This window comes from Maylandia zebra, linkage group LG16 (genome assembly GCF_041146795.1).
Source record: "Maylandia zebra isolate NMK-2024a linkage group LG16, Mzebra_GT3a, whole genome shotgun sequence".
Classification (NCBI taxonomy): Eukaryota; Metazoa; Chordata; class Actinopteri; order Cichliformes; family Cichlidae; genus Maylandia; species Maylandia zebra.
In genome coordinates, this window is record NC_135182.1 from 18,466,175 (window position 1) to 18,484,071 (window position 17,897).

Here is a 17,897-nt window from a genome sequence, read left to right on the forward strand (position 1 = left end):
CAAATGAATAAATAAACATTCATAAAATGAACACAGAACATACAGAATACAGTAACTGTTGCCCAGCAAAGGACAAAAATCTTACACTAACTGAACAAAAACCATGCCTCCTATAGTGCTAGTATCATTTAAAGAAAATGTAGATGTTTTGCAAGGGTGTAGAAAGCAGCTCAGCAAGTCGTGACTGTTGTGAAAAGAACTGATAGATATATCGGTTTAATGACGCATCTCCAAACTCTGCAAAATGTATATGGTTGGAAGCAAAACAGGAAGAGGCAATCAATGTATTTTTATTGCAATAAACTGACAATAGCTAAGTGTCTCTTCAATGGTCACAATGGTAACTATTCGATAGAATAACATAAGGAAAAATAAATTAACCATGGTCATATAAAAATACATCAGTGAAAATAAAGCATCACTGGTTCAACTGAACACATCAACACACACTGTTTTACACCTAAATCCGGAACCAGCACACAGCCAGAACATGCAGCCCTCAAAACACAGCTACAAGACTGTCAGAATGTGTGGAGAGATCTTGGGAGGTATGGGTGATATTATTACCACAGAAACACTAGAGACTGAGTGTACAGCGCTATTGATGGTAGTGAGCAATGTGACATGAAAAACCACAACCGCATCCTCCACTTCCTGGCTAAAGTCTAGAAAGATACAATTAATGTTGCATGAATTAAGTCTCAGATTGTGGGATTTACACATTAAAGCCGAAGCAGCTGTTCTGTGGGCACCATTTACCCATCCAGCATCCCTGGAAATGTCTGAGATTCATAAAAGGCAATCACTCAACCAACAAATGAGTTCATGTAGACTTTTTGTTTTTTTTCCTTCCCAGCTTTCGATTTAGCGCTGACGATAGCGCAAGCCCATAAGAAGTGGAAACCATTTTTGTCAAACCACACCAGTTATTTATGTCACTGACTTCCTTCCTGTTGTGAGTTTTTTTTTTTTTTAAATCTTGTCAAGAGATGTAGTTGTAAACAAACACAAAAATAATAAGGCAATATTTTGACCACCGAGGTCTTTGTTAGGCAAGCGCATGTGAGAGAACACTTAGAAAATTAGGACCATTGAGAAATCATAATGCAAAAAAGGGGAAGTCATTTGCTATGTATACAAAACAGGCCAGTTTTATGCATGTAGAATTTGCTTAGTTTCAAAAATCAAAATGTTGCCTCATTATATTGCTGGCCTTTGAGCTGGTACTACTTGTCTCGTTTCCACTGTGTGGCACTTTTTTTCTCCCCCGAGCACCTTGCACCTGACCCGGGATAGGATATGATCCGCAAAAATGTGTTTATCCAATCATGTTGGCATATGCATAATAACAGATGGACGGCTAGTTGATGCTCCAGGTTCTGTTATGACACTGATCAGGTTAGTTGTAGCTGTATTTGCTGCACATGCATCACATTTCTAACTCCCAGCCTCACTCAGATTAAAATGGTATTGTCTACTTGAAAAGGATCATTTGGAGAAAATAAAAAAAAACTAGGAAGCTGTGTAGCTCGTGTCACAGTATAGGAAACATACTTGTAGCTTCTTTTTTGTTGTTTTTTTTCTTGACATAAATATGTTTAATGAAATGCTGCATAAAAGCAAAGCATTAAAAAGACGAATAGGAGCAATAAATATCAAACACAGTCTCCACAACACCCATTCTTGAAATGATCTATTTCACAGGCTCAAAGGGCATGTAGAATTGGCAGTCAGATATCGTAAATGATGACTGGGGCCGGGGCTTCGTATTCACTCTTGGGTCAGGAAGTTTGGGGTGGGGCGGGGGCGGGGGAGGGGCTGGGCTGGGCTCTGTCACACGAACACAATTCACAGAGTTCGAAGTTTACAAAACATCAAATTTCCTCCTGCAATATTGTCATGCAATATACACGTTGACACGACTGAGACGACAATAATGTCACGTTTCTCAAGAGTTCTCATGTCCAGTCTGGCAGTGAATGGGGGTTAGGCCCACATTGGATAGAGGATTTCACACCTCCCCTGGCACTCCAGAGAAGGCAACAGAGGTTTTCAACCCTTCTCCCTTGCGTCAGGGGAGCTGAAGCGGATGCCTTCAGCCAGAATCCTTGATTAGAAGACATGTTAAACAGTTCCGCTGTCTTTGACCAAACATCCTACCTAAGGTGTTACATCACACTTCACTAAATAAATGCGACTCAAGCAAAAAAAAAAAAAAAATTGAATAAGCATTTACGTGAATCTATTTTTGTGACTTGCCTGGTCAACTATTGTATATTTAAAGCCACAGTAAATTTCATTATAGTTATAGATATACAGTGTTTTGACACTGACCGAACTTGACAACCTGGTATGAAATGCGCAGGACAAATCTAGCATTTCTACTTCTACCACATTGTCAACACACAGGCTATTGACATATGTGCTTGGTGCAGTTGCCTGGCAACACAAGCAGAAGCAGTTTTTTTCTTTTTTGAAATTCAAAGCAAAAAAGAAAATCTTACAAAGCTATGCAAAACAGTATAAAACAATAAATAGAAAAAAAACAACAACCTTAGAATAATCACAAAAGTCAAACATTTGTCATCATAAACTGGTCTTCTGATGTGCAGATAATGTGTTTAGTGGTTTATGATACATCTACACATGTTTAATCTTCAGTGTGGCGCTATACAAATCCCTTAAAAAAAATATGCATCTGATATCTTTTAAAGATGTAGGACTTCGTGGTCGTACGGGGGAATTCAAAGAAATGTGCAAGAATTCAATTTCAATCAAGAATGTGGAAATTCAACCAGGACAACTCAACTGATTCAACATAAGTACATTTTTTTCTTTTGTTTTTGCCAACAAGTCCCATAAATCCACAGCAGGAGGTAAGAAGACGTATTTACAATCTGCCTTTGAACCCCCCCCCCCCCCACCCTCTTTAAAATTTCAAAGAGTAGCTGTTGAGGAAATAAGGAGGACTTGGCACTGAGAAAAAATCACTTGTGTTAAAGTACATATATCCTCAGCAGGAGGGAGCTGTTCATTTATTTTCCATAATTTCCCCATCTCCCACTCTTTCGCTTGCAGTTTCTTTTCTGGGAGAAGAAGAGTGGGACAGTCTCCCACTAAGGCCAGAGTGTCTGGCAGTGTTTAAGTGGCACACCAGGACCTGTTTCTGTCTGCCAAGCTAAACTCATTGTGAAGGCAGGTGGGCCAACACACATACACACATCCTCACTTAGGACACAGACTTGTGTGTCCTAGCCTTTGTCTCTATGCAGCCTGGCAACCAAGTCGGCAGCTACGAAGTCAGTGGGCGCAAAGCATCACTATGGCAACCAGCATAGTGGGCAAGGCTGTAGCTGCTCCTGGATCAGTGCTGAGACTTTTTTTTTGGCATACTCTTAATGCCAGAGTTGATTATAGAGTTCCTTCTCTTAAATGTTCTTCCAAAATTGGCCCGTGATCTCATGTGCACAGTTTTTTTCCCTCCCCGCACTCTTTTGAAAAATAGACGAATATTCAGAGTAATAAAGATGCAACTAAGAAATTAAGATTCACAAAAAAAAAGACAAAACAAAAAGAAAATGAGAGAGCCTCATGATACTTCCTTTCCCATACTTTGCACGTGCACAGTTAATTGTGCTTACACACTAGACACAACCTCATCCACACACACACACACACACACTTTTTTAACATAAAACAGACAGCCACCAGGGTGTGAATTTTCAAACTGATCAACTGATTGACTAATTCAACACAGCAGTGAACGACAGTAAGGTCTGAAGGTGGAGTCCAGATCTGCTCCCTGGCATAGTGTAGGCTAAATCCACGATTTAAGCGAGGCAGTCGGGCAGGACCCTTGCTTAGTCGACCGAGCCGGGGTGCAGGCTGAGAGCTGGCGGGTCCAGGCAGGTGGGAGAGTAACTGAGGTGAGGTTCTTTAATCCACAGTAAGGGAGCACCGTTCTTGCCTTCTTGGCTCTTGCTGTTGTTGCGGCTCTTGTAGCGGACTAGCAGCAGGGCGATGAGGAGGATGCCAAAAATGGGGAAGGGATAAAAAAAGACAAAGTAGAAGAGGGAGCTATTGGAGCACACCACTGACTGGACGGTGGACACTGTTGGCAGAAAATAAACACGTTAGTTGTTTTATTCTTTCAAAAGTTTCTCATTTATGTGTCAAAATATCACCATTTACTGATATATATACATACATATTATATTTCTTTCTTCCACCTGAGAAGCTGCTGTATCAGCATATGTAAGCTGCTATGATGTCACATGAATGAATATGTGGTTATGTGAGAATAAGTGGGGGGGAAAAGAAATTGAAAACTACACCTCTCAGAATTTGTGTAAAACAATAATTAACAGGATTTCCGGCTTTTAAAAATAGTTTTACCAAGTTTTGGCAAAAACAGAAGGAACTTAGATTTTTCCTAGATAAGCTCAGTGCCTTTTTGATCAGCGTGTATATATCTGGAAGTAAGGAAAATGATGTGGCCCTCTGTAATGGAGAAAAACAAAATGACCTTAATGACTGTAAATAGAGAACATTCAGAGTTTTTCTCTTTTCTGTCTGTAGTCATAAACTTTTAGAAGTTCACCTGGCGTCACTGCAGCACATTTGAATAGGCTAGAATTTACTGAATAAAAGATGTATATAACCAGATTGTACTCGTTAGAAATGAGATTACGCAAGCATTTTTACACAATGAAACCAGGGGAACCAACGAACAGGACAATGTGAGTCAGACTTCAGAGGGTTAATAATAAACATAGCTGAGTACTGATAAATACAGAGTGCAGGTCTCTTACAGCTTGCACTTTTTGCACTTCTAAATCATCTTCTCTTATTTATTGAGCCTTGTAATTTGATTTATTTTACTGCTTTAAATACCAGCACAGCTTTTGACACTGTAAATGACTCCGCTTCAGTGCTAAACAGTAAGCGGCCATGTCTGGCTCTCATTTTTACTTGTTAATTGCAACTGAGGAAGCCAGATCCCACAAGATAGAAATTACGAGAAAAAAAAAGTAACTAAGAGCTGCATAACTTGCTTATTATTAGTTTCCGTTTGCCTGCACCAAAACACATATTAGGAGATATTAGGACTGCACAGTGTGACAATACATACGATAAGCCTAGATTTCCAAATAAGCAGTAGCTAATTGGTAATAAATTACCAGTATGCTGTTAGAAGGCAGCCATTGATAAAAGTATAGCTTTATGCAATCTTCAGTGTCACGACAGATCAAAAGATTCTGTCTTTTACGAGCTTACCTTGTTGTAATACATTGACAATAGTGTACCCAGAATTGTTGGTGGCCAGGCGGTACCATACGTTGCGGGGGTTGAGCAGCCACTCTTCAACGTGGCAGTAGTATCGGCCCCCGTCTGTTGGCCGGGCCCCTTGAATGGTCAGGCTGTACTGATCAGAGGCCATCCTCTCAAACTGCAAGCGAGAATTTGGCCCGGGTTCCTCTATGGGGCTGCAGTTTCCATTTCCAAAAACGGCATCATGTCCAATGGAGAACACGCACTCCCGGTCTCCTTCTTCTTCCCCTGGCTGATCCTCATTGTTGTCGTTTTTAGGGCGCTCTACATACCAGGACACGGAGAAGCGGGAGTTTCGGGATGACTGTGAGGGAATGCTGCAGCCTAGTCGGATTGGACCGGACTCTTCCACAGTCATGTTTGACTCCAGTTCTTCAACCTGCAAGCGAACCTCTGCAGGGGTCCGGAAAATAAACAGAAATTGAAGACCCTGAAGCTCTCCAAGAAATTTCTAATAATTTCAGCTTAGTTCAAGTTCAAATACAAAACAAACAAATCAGTTAATTAGTAGGTTACCATGCTGCTATTCTGAAGATCTTCAGACTAGCAGCATATTAATATTATATTATTATTTCCCCATACAAAAAACGCTTCTGTGATGATGATTTTCTTTTTTCTTTGCTGTCAGTTTGGCATTCGGTAGCTGTATTTCAGTGTTTTACTGATAAAATCATGAAGAGATGTTCTTTTTAAATGAATCAAAATAAATGCCAGTCATTGCTCTAATTTGAACAAGTCCAAAGAAATTAATACTACAAAACAGCAAATGATTCTGAAAATGGGACACTAAACTTCCCAAATGCACAAACAAAAAGGAAAAAATAAATAAATCTCAGAGCGCTGCCCAGAGCTATCACTAGTCTTTCAGCTTCCCAGCAGGGTTGGATCCTACCCCAAGGCTACTGTGTCTGGTGTGCGGTTATACTACAGTCCTTCAGGGGTGATACTATGACCCAGTTCCACTGCAGTTTTAAAAAAAATGACAGTACAGACTTGGCATGCCTGGACTCATCTCACACACAGTTTGGAACGGTCTCCTTGTTAAAGCATAATGAGAAGCAGAAAGCACAGCAGGAAAGCAGGGGGAAAAAAAGGAGAGTTCTGGCACACGTCTCCCCTCATCTTTTTTCTCGACAGGCAGATTTTTGGATGACTTCCTGGGTGAATGTTTTAACACCTTAATGAACATCTACGAAGTTTATACCGCATTTTATATTTAGCTTATGAAGATGTTTACATGTCCATAAAAGTTGAAATCTATAGGGTCATGAATAATAAAAGTTACAGTCCATGTTGCATGATGAGTTTCCACATATATTGTGTTAACTCTCTGAAGCATGAAAGGGACGAGTTAGTCTCCCCAAAACAAGCCTTGTATACGATGCGCATATTTCAAAATATTTTCATTTGCGTGAGTAGCTGAGTGCTTCAGCTATGCACTGGTAGACCAGATTCAACTTAAAAACATAGTACTGTAAGCACTTCTTACTCTACGGGCTAATCACCAGGTGTTTTCATCCTCACATTCTAGTTGGACAGATGCCTGATCAATGATATAAATTTTGCATTGTAAACAGCACACCTGGCAGATGAATACTGCTCCCCAAGTGCCTGAAAAGTCACCTTCAGCAGGACTGTTCAGTTATTATTGGCATTTATGGGGTTAGACAAAGAATCTCTTTGTATATGAAGAGTAGGAGGGTTTAGGTAAATGAGAAAAGGGAGAGGAAGTTAGTCAAGTTAGGGAGAGGAAAAAGATACAAGTTGGAGAGTTCCTAAAATAACTGTAATGAGGTGGGATGTCAGAGTGTAGGTGGCAGTTGGAACATCATAGCTTTAAGCTCAAGTTTTTGAATTCTGGACAAGAGGATTAGGGTTTTCCATCAGCTGGCATGACTTCAATCCATCTTTTTCCACCTGAGCTCTGGCTGGGGCAGGTGTAAGGTCATTGGAGTGAGACATAGCATGTCATAGAGGGAGGAAAGCAAGTTGGAGGAAGGATTGAGTTAACAATGGTTAAGTGGTTTAAAGGATCACAAAATGTAGGGCTTAAGTGGCAGCTGCTACCTCGCTGCAGTGGGAATAAACATGGATTTGGTTAAAGGGAAAAGCACTGCTTGCTCACCTGGTTTTCTGACCAGAACCTGCGTGAACCCCGAGGAATCCCGGGAGAGTCGATACCAGACTCCATCTGGGTCACTCAGCCACTCCTCCACCAAGCAGTAGTACGTGCCAGAATCGCTGCTTTCAGCCCTGTTCAGCGTCAGCACATACAGACGGGGTGACAACCTCTCAGCCTGCACACGCCGTCTCAGTCTCTCCTCATCTGCGTAGGCGCCATATTCGAAGGCCCCGGAGCGTTCGATCCTCAGCAGCAGCTCGTCAGCCTCCGACCCGGTCGCTCGTCTCACGTACCACATCACGGTATGCTGGGAGTCCTGGTTGGTCTGGGAGGTGATGGAGCAATTGATCCTGACACGGCTGTCTTCCAGGTACACCTGAGACTGGTTGTTCTTTTGCACTCTCAGCTTACTCTCTGCAAGGAATGAAGGGAGATGGGGGAAAAGGGAGAAAAGGAAAAGGAGCAGACAGTCATTTCTATGGGTATAGGAAAATGTGAGCGCTGGTGACAGGTACACAATGGAATTTCTGTTTTGTGACAGACGACATGTTGCTAGGTTTATTTCTGGTGGCACCAGGGGAGGAAAAGATAGTGATGTGTGGGTGGGTGCAGCGGTTGATGAAGAAAGAGAGAAAGAAGGGAACAGGAAGGAGAGGGAAATGTCAAGAAAACCAAAGCTGCAGGGATGGGAGGTCTGCTGGTATCAAAGTAAAAATGTATGATAAGATGCAGAACAGGAGAAGAGACAAGGGTGAATGGTAGTGGGGTGGATTGCAAAGTAGGGCTACGTTATTAAGTAAGATATAAGACAAAAGCAGTTGGGGGGGGGGGGGGGGGGGGGGGGGGGGCGTCTTGTCAGTCTGCCAGAAAGTAAACGAAGTAGGAATCCATTTATAAAGTCAAGCAAGGAGGGAAGAGAGCAGATAGGAGAGGAAGGAGACGACAGCGAGGTGTGACTGGGATGTCAGGAAGGAACTGAGGCTGCCCTGAGTGCTGTGACAGGATTGGTTACAGTGACATTGGTTGTGCGATAGGATTAGTTGCAGGTACATCAGGTGTGACCGCAACCAGAGTCCCACTGTCAAATGCCTGGGGGGAGAGGGATTAGTTGAGCAAAGTATGTAGAAAACCACAAAAATGCGTGTAGACATAAACATCCTTGTCATAGAATGTATGAAAACACAAGGACAGAAATTGTGTGTTTTCATACATCTTATGTCCACCTGCACCTCATAATTCTCCGTTCCTGTCGTGAAAAGCACATTTTTTCATGATGTAAGAGCTTCTGTAATTTACATGAGACGTGAAAATACTTGTTATAATGCAGTGAAGATCTGTCTTCAACAATCATAACAACAGGGGTACTTACAAGCAATCAAATATTCATACATTAAGCCAAACAGGTCTGCATAGTTTTGCATTTATAGTTTATTTTTTAGCGGTTTTTCCCAGTGGAATTGGCACACCACCTCTATAACTAGTTTTAACCATCTTGCCTGCACAACAACAATTTGACTGGTAGAACTCGTGTGCAGGGAAACAGATTCCATACATGTGAGCAGCTATAGACATGCATCTTGAGGAAATGCCATCTTTCTTCACACCAGAATGAGTGTAAAACACATTTTGAGGTATCAGCTAGCATTATCTAAAGGACATGGGTGATTTCTGGATGGATTAAAACAGCAGTTTTAAAAAACTGCCTGTTGTAATGCATCTATAGATGCAGTTTTTATTGTAATTAATAACAAAGATTAAACAGACACAAAAACCCCCCAAAATTGATACTTAGATATCATATACTTGAGATCACAAATAGCACCATAGATCTCAAACCTACAGTTTTGGCAATGCTGCAATGCATCTGTTCCACTGAACATCAAAAACTGTCGAGTACCTAAAGTTGGCATAAAATGCTGGATGACAGCCATATTCTTTTTCCACTTGTCCTCCATCCGACCATTTCCGAACCGTTTTTATATTTTGAGATGGAAGCACAGTTTGACATTTCCCCCCAAAGTTAAAAGAAAGATTTTATTGAAAAATTTATTTTCAAAGGAAAATTTGGGTATTGATGCTTTGAGAGTCAGGCATATCTGTAAAAAAAAACCCCAAAACTGTAAATAAAAACAGATATGATGTGCAATATGCAGTGCATTTGTATTAATTCGATGTTAATGAGTTGTCATGTACATTTTGTTTCCTGTTTGATAACTTGAACTATATCTGACCTCCTTTTAAAGCTTCCCAATTCCTTTTTATGTTTCTCCTTTGTAAAACAACCTTCTGTATCCCCAAATTCATGCACCCTTCTAGCTCACGCTAGGCTTTGCTATGACTGACTGAATGATTGACTGCCTAGGGTCATAGCCATCTGCCTAGAGAGGCTCATCCTTATCCACAGATTGGCACGCATGCTAAAATGAGAGCCGTTTGTAATATTTCAAAGCTGCCGCGTACATTCAGTATGCGTGTGTTTAGCTGCATTCAAAAGACGCCTGTCTACAAGACATTGTGAGACCACCATGTTGCGTAAGAGTAAAGCTAGCATCTTAAATTAGTCATCATCATTGCCCCTTTACCTCTGTACCCACTAGACTTGGGAGGAAGCCCGACAATGTCCCTATCCGGAATTGCGGTAGAGCCCTGTGGAATCCTGGCAATCCTTTTTTCTTTTTCTTTTTTTTTCAGGAGAATTACTTCCGAACCTCCTGAAGTGGAACCATGCAGGATTGGATTGGCACAGGACAAAGCGATTCTCTGCCATTTCCATTCTGAAGTTTGAATCGGCAGCCAGGAGAAAAACTGGGGGCTGAAAGCCTTTTTTCGTACATCAGTGTTTACAGATATGCCGTTTAAAAATCTAAAATAGGCTAATTATTTGAGAGCTATTAAGTAGCATCATGAGCTATTACAAGTTATTATTGCTCAGTCAAGCATACACTGAAGGGACAAAAAAAACAAAAAGAAAAAGAAGTAGAAGAAAAAGAAAATCTGAGAACAATGAGCACAGAAGCAGAAAGAAAAATTAAAGGAAAGAAAATGCATCTTTTCATATGCCAAAACATCTTAAAAGTCTCCGCTCCCTGCAGAATCCTCATGCTGTGAAAGCGACTTCACAGATCAGCCTGTCAAATCCTGACACGTGTCCATTCCCACAGAGAGCGATGTTCCTTCTGTCAGCTACACTATAGCCATTCCTACCAAGAGTGCATGTGCTGACGCAAGCAGCAGACGAGCTAAAAATTCAGGATGATGTGCGTACAGTGTGCAGTGCTTTTTTATGTGCAGCACTGATGGGGGAAGATTCATTATGTTGTGGGAAGAAAACCAGCACAGGGAGGCAGTTCAAGCGTTGATTGTTAACAAGGATGCTTATCATCTATGTGCATTCCCTAAACAGCAAGAGTAGTTCTGCATTCTTGTGTGTCAGCAAGGCTGTCGATACCTTTTTTAACTGTCATCACACGTTTTTGGCTACAGCGTTTCTTTAATAAGCCTCAAGGGTTCATCCACGAAGTAAGACAAATCCGTAATTGGAAACACTTGTTCTCACTGCTCCGCATTAGTTCACGTGCCAGTCAAGTTGTTAGTCGGGTGTGAACAGCAACGCACGGAATTCTTTATGTAGTAACACTTGAATTCTCTTCTTTAAACTCACGGAATAAACATAACAATTTTTCATTTAACCTTGAGCATTAACGTTGACAGCATCTTGCACTGTTCACCTGCCGTTTCCAGGGCAACGCTTTCTTCATGATCAACAAGGGTGGCCAGGATATATTTAAGAATGTCAGTGAGCTCATCCTCAAATAAAAAAACAAAAACAAAAAACACACAACTCAGTTAAACCTTACATCAGCATCCAGGACTGAATAACGTTTAATCAAAAAGTCTGATTTTTGCTCCACAGAAAGCCTGAAATGAATTTTACTTGATGAAATGGAGATGTAATGAGAGACAGAGCACGGCTCAGTCCACAATTGTCTCGGCTCTACTGGAAATACTGTGTTTCAGCAGTTTGCTGGGCATGTACAGTCATTACAGTACACACAAATCCACACAGTGGAGTCACACTAATTGGCTCACTGAACCCTCATCTCATCCCTTCTCCATGTGTGCGGATATTGTCTGGTTTAATAGCTACAGGAAAGTGCAGAGTTGAGACAAAACTGTCTTTATTCCATTTAGTCATCAGTGGAGGCAAGTACATAAAGGCTACAAACAACAGCCCAGTTTTGATGCAAAAAAAAAAAAAAAAAAAAAAGGGGGGGGGGGGGGGGGGATAGCAAAGTGCACTGCAAATCCCAAAAGCAGCACTGCACAATTGTTGTTTATGAAGCATAGCAGATGAAAACAAGTTTGAGTCCAGGGGGAGGAGAAGTGTACAGCTAAGGATGCTACTGTGGCACATCAGAGCATACCAACCACAGCTCACACAAGCACACACTCATAACAAAATTTTAGGATAACTTCAAAGGATCTACAAAACTGCCCGGCCGAGCGCTCAGAAGAGGAGAATACAGCTAGAGATGGTAAATCAAAGAAAAAAAGTTATCCTTTTTTCTTTGTCAAGGGAGAAAATTGCAGTTCATTTTCCTTTTTTTTTTCTTCTTGCGTGTGTGTTTTGTGCTGTCGCCGCTTTAGGTGAAGTCTTTTAATACATTGAGTTTCAGGTTAAAAAAAAATCTGATTCAACCCTCTCGTCGTGTGCCTTCATCACAGTCTTTGTATTGATCAGTCATAACCTCTTTGCCCTACAGTCATTTATGCCAGTCTCTCTAATCACCTGATGCTTGCATGAATATTCAACAGACTAACCTGTAGATACATTAATTTTAATGAGGCATACAGTAAATGAAGTGTGAACGCCAGAGGTGCTGCTGGGTCTCTGCCTAAGACTTTGGCTTCTTTTTTTTTTTTTAAAAATAGTCTAATGATTACTTAATGATCACTGAGCTGACAAGCTTTCTACTAGGCCACAATATAATGCCTCCACTTTAAAGGGAGAAAAAGTGGGCAAGAGACAGGGAGAAAGAGCCACACACAAGAGAAATGAATAAAAGCAAAAAAAAAAAGGCGAACATAGAGAGGGATGAGATTTTTTTCTTAAAGAAGACAGGATGAGAGAAAAATGGAAAAGTTAAGGGATAAATCATCAGCTGAACAGATATTCACAAGACAAGTGAAAGTGAGGGTGCAGAGGGAGGAAGAGAGCCTGGAAAAGATGAGAGAGATGTAAAAGACAGAAAGTGAGAACATGCTCCTGGGGGGATTTTGAAAAGCAGCAGGCAGCCTCTTCAGCTCCACTCCAGAGGACTTATAGTCTTAATGGCTGCCTGCTCCGCCTTTAGCATTAGCCTTAGCACAGCCTGGGGCTTATCCACAGCCAGGACACCAAGCATGTCAGGACTGAAGGCTTTAGACACACCCCAATCCTCTGCAGGACAGCACGCTTTGGCCTGATGCTACTTGCCAACCCCTGCCACTTTACACACAACATACAATGCTACAGATGCCAGCTTGTCTGGACCTCTGTGAGCGGGGGCATAGATAAGAGTGTCAGAAACAACGAGGGAGAGGCTTCACCCGACTGACAATTGGCTTCTCTTCTGAACTAGGAGGCTAATGTCTATGCTAACGACCATGATGTATCTATGATCCCATTGTGTCAAAGGGATAGCACCACTTCTCAATTCTACTCCACAACTCCCCTTGAATAATTTCATTAAGACTGGGCCTATTATAGGGATATCTGCACATAAGGACAGCCTTGAACACATCCGCATACAGGGCAAACCCATGCAATATATATTCATAGCTAGTTGTAAAACACAATGTCAAACCAAATTCATTTCCTATTTCCTGCCAGCCTGTCTGAAAGACTGACTGTTGTAAGCAGGCTGGAGAGCAGGAACAGGATGCACAAGAGGTGTGCATCCTCTTGGGGTCAGGGCAACGTTCGGGACATTAATGACCCAGAAAAACTTTGCACAAAGGGGAGAGCACAAGATGTATCAGACTGAGCCATGTGTCTTCATGCTTGCCTGTGTGTGTGTTTGAAAGGGGTCTGCCGATGAGCATAAAACACATTATGCACATTAAACCACAGAACAGTGGCCATTCTGTTAGTGCAGGATGGAGGAGGGCGAGAGCGGGTGTGTATTCAGGAGGCAGCACTGCAGGGCTGTTTTCTGCTCGCTCCTACTATTAGCTGCTGATTTACATGGGGAGCAGCAGCACTGTATCTAGCTCTGAGTTACGACTTCAATTACAGCAGCAGCAGGACACACACACACACACACACGGGTGCTTATGAGAGATGGAGAGACACAACACAGAGAATCTCATTGTGTCGGCAGATAGGGCCGAACAAGGAAACGAGCCGGAGATTGGATTGGGTTTGACAGAAAAATGTGCCGTTGTGAGTGCACGAGAGAGAACGTGAGGATTCGCTCGCGTGAAAAAGAAGAAGACGTGATCGGAGGGAACCTGACCTTGAATGTCTGAAACAGACGTGATTAATCAAAAAACCTTTTTGGGAAATTATTTTCCGTTTCACCACACCCCTCAAAGTCTCTTAATTTATCACACATCACGACCTTGCGCGTTTATGCGCGTGTGTGCAGACAAATGGCCCATGACTGCACGTTGAACATTTGCATATGCAAAGAACACATTTGATGAGGCAGGTGATGTGTTTCAGAAATGGATGCAGCAGCCCCGTACACAGAGCTCTGCCTCAGGTGAGCTTGTGGCAATCCCAAACTACATCCATCGCAGGCCAACAAAAAAAAAGGGAAAAAAGAAAGGGGCACAAAAAAGATTTAGAACCCTGTCACCAGCAATGACACTGTGGTAAAGCCTCTATTGTGCAAAAAACAAGCAGAGCTTCCATATCCTTATTATACAGGAGATACTAACAATGATGAAGAAGCTATCTGAAGAATTATGAGGAGGAGGGAAGAAGGGAATTATAAAATACTGAAAATCACAAGACTGAGGCAGAAGCTGGGGGCGTTTGCAGGGAAACATGCAGCTAAGTGAGAGTAAAGGGGAAAGAGGACATTAGATACTTATGGGAAGAGTGAGAACACAATATAGAAAGAAAAGGAAGACATGAGGGTGACAGGCCAGGCCCTAAGACAGACAGCTCCCATCTATTCCCTGATACGCAGCAATCTCCAGTCACTGCAGTGAAGGCAGCATTATCAATAAAAGCCTGGGAGGCAACTACTTCAGTGGCATGAAAGGAGGGCGCACGCGGCATCTCCAACTGCTGGCCCACAAGGCGGGACATGACGGTATGAGGAATATATTCTCTAACTCAAAGCGCAACCACAAGGGAGCAAAACAAGAGAGGAGGCTAGGAACAAGCAAAAATAAAAAAGGAATCCATTCCTGCACTGCGATGTTTGATCATGTGAGCGAAAGGTAGCCAGGGAAACGCATGTGTGGGAGATTAGATGAGGAGAAACTCTAAGTGGGACACCCCACCCCATCATCACCATCATCATTCTAACTCAGCCAATAACCAGGCGGCCTTAATATCCCGCTCCTCATACCAGACACGCACGCACGCGCGCGCACAGAAGTGCACACGCACACACTACAGTGATGAGAAAAATGTATTGATCTCCCCAAATTATCATTAATCTAAATTCTCGTTCCATTAGGGAAGATTCAGCATAATTAGTTTTGTGTTTTCTGCGTACGAGTGTGTGTGTGTGTGTAGTCTGCGTTATGAGTAGATGACATTAGATTGTGTTAGAGAGACTGAGGCTTCCCCGGTGATCTGCCATGCTGAACATGTGTTTGCCATTATTGCGTTTCAGAAAGATACAAAGAGAAAACTCAATCAGGTGAAATCTAATATCACTACCACTGTACGTGAAGCTGTATAGCCACGGCGTGTTTATGTTATTTCCGTTTGTTGGCGACTATACTCTGCTGTGGGATCTAATACGGAATCATGTTCCATCATAAGATAATTACACTTTTGCTCAGGGAGACAACCCCCCTCCAAATGTGTGTACACACGCACACATAGACACTGTGCTCTTGTATAGGATGATGATGGTTGTGCTCCTATGTGAGCGATGGTTTTCTCCATGTAGGCTATGGTGGATAATTCAAGCCAAACTGCTGCACAGAGTTGCCTCTCACAATGAACATAATAACTGTATGCGTGTGCAGATATGGTGGTGAACTTGTCTGATATGACTCATGGGACAGGCATCGTACTGTTAATGAAATCTGGAAAATGTAGGCTTGGACTGGGCTACAGACACCCCACTAGTTTGACGGTGTATAACGCTGACCAGCCTACTCCTCAGAGGGTTTGGTCCGGCTTTCATCGACTTCCAACATTTTTATTTTCTTCTGTTGATCAAGGGCAAACAAGTTTTAAGTCCCTGCTTTTGAAGTTCAGCGATATTTTAATGAAGAGCGCCATTTCACATATACAAACCTCCCTATGCTTGGCACACATGTACCTTTCTTCTGAATTAAAGATAGCGGTATAACAGACCATCAGAAAGCTGAGAGAAACTGTTTTTCTGTTGGGTGATTCTTTATACATTGGTAAGCCACTAAAAAAAAAATATATATATATAAATATGTTATTATTATTATTATTATTTGAATGTAGTGGTACATCAAAGTAGGTCAAAGTAGCCACATTTCAAGGTTTCTTAACAGTACATTTTTAACAAGCTGGTCAACCTGTCAGATATTAACATGAAAGCTTGCAGAAGCTGACCATAAGGTGTGCGGCATGCCCATATGCAGTATGTATGTACGCTGCCAAAGCAGCTCATACATATTGAAAAAGTACCTCTGGAAGCATGGTTTAAAGTCTCTCAATTATGTATCTGGTCAGATGCTGTGTTTGCTCACACCTCATTACACACACTCTCCTTTATCCCACTTCTGTGGGAGAGGAACAGTAAATGCCAGCCGCTCATTTAGCCAGGAGTGGTTAACATTTAGGGAAACAGTGAGGAAAAACAGATGGTGAGGAGAGGCGTGAGGCAGAAAGAGACGTCCTACATTTTGACAAATGAATCATCGGCCTAAATGCAGGTCACAACCAAAAAAAGAAATGTAGAAGAAGAAGAAGATAGAAAACCCCATAAGAGGCAGTGACCATGACTGAAATAAGCTTTGGCAACCAATGAGATAAAGGAAATCAGTCGCTCGCCCTCCCCTGTGTGACAGTGCCCTCATGCACAGAATGACTGCATCGTTACGGTTACTGATTGGATTGAAGTCGATAACTGATCACATCGTCATGGTAACTAATGGTATTACCAAGCTAACCGATCACTTTGTCTTAGAGACAGACACTGCTGGAAAAGAGAGTGGAAGGAGGAGACCCCTGATTGCTATGAAATGTCTGTCTCTGTGTGTTTGTGTCCTTTTACATTTTTCTGGTTATGGATAAACAAAGTAAACTGCGCACGGGCAGGAGGTAAATGAGCATTCAGGATGATAAGTTGATTTCCAAATACTTTTTGAAGGGGCCGGAGATGCAGCGCGGTCTGCATGAGCGGTTAAGGTCAGAGCAGAATCAGTCACGCAAGTAAAGCACCGTCTCTGCACTGTAGTGCTTCTATAGGTTTGTTTAATACATGTTTGCATTATGTATTGCTCCATTCTAGATAATAAAACTGAACTCTTATTGCTCGTATTTCTTTCTTACATGTTTTAGTCCCATCTGCACTCATCTGGAGGTGCATGTGTGGGTTACACTGAGGACCGCAGCGGGAGAGACATTAAGTCTGAGTTGAGTTTGAGAGCAGGAAGAGAGGTGATGTTCAGCTGGGTCATCTTGACCTTGGATCAAGTACGAAAGCTGAGTCAGTGTATTGTACTGACTGACAAGAAGATGTACTGATGAAAATATGATTTTGCTGAAATTCTACTGGGCGTGGGACACTTGGTCAAAACGACCAAATTGACATTCACCATAAGATGCTTTGCTAAAGAAAGTTTCATCTGTTGCAGTATGACTTTCTGCAACAGCATCTGAATTAACAGCACCACGGAATGAAAGACTATTCATACTATACGTGCAACGACATTCATCTGGCCGACTTGAAAAGTGCTGTTGATCATCACAAAGTGCCTCTGAACTCAATACAGCATCTCACTTATCCCCACCTGAACAGGTGCCTGCAGGCACGCATTGTTCACGGTCACATGTAGAACACTGCAGACCAAATCTTTGTATTTCACTTCAATGATTGCTGATATTATTTTAACACTTGAAAGCCTACTTGTCATCCCACCCACACATCTCGCTGACATTCTTCCTGCTAAATCCAACAAATCGGATCCCCTGTTGTACAGCAGGTACAACAACGCTTAGTTGGACTGCTTTAAATCCTACGAAAATAGTGGGTTATTTTATCAGCAGGATGAGCTTTTTTCCAGGGGTAAA

At 42.1% G+C, this 17,897-nt stretch overlaps 1 protein-coding gene across 1 annotated transcript in view; it reads right to left on the minus strand.

The window, feature by feature from the left end:
* Positions 1 to 274: 274 nt before the first annotated feature.
* Positions 275 to 17,897, minus strand: part of igsf3 (immunoglobulin superfamily, member 3) — an 80,030-nt gene continuing 62,407 nt past the window's right edge. The window contains exons 7-9 of the mRNA XM_004557868.4: positions 7,457 to 7,867; positions 5,278 to 5,724; positions 275 to 4,111 (exon numbers count right to left, since the gene is read on the minus strand). Of these exons, the coding sequence (XP_004557925.3) occupies positions 3,861 to 4,111; positions 5,278 to 5,724; positions 7,457 to 7,867 (1,109 nt within the window). The 3' untranslated portion in view covers positions 275 to 3,860. The remainder of the gene's footprint in view (positions 4,112 to 5,277; positions 5,725 to 7,456; positions 7,868 to 17,897) is intronic.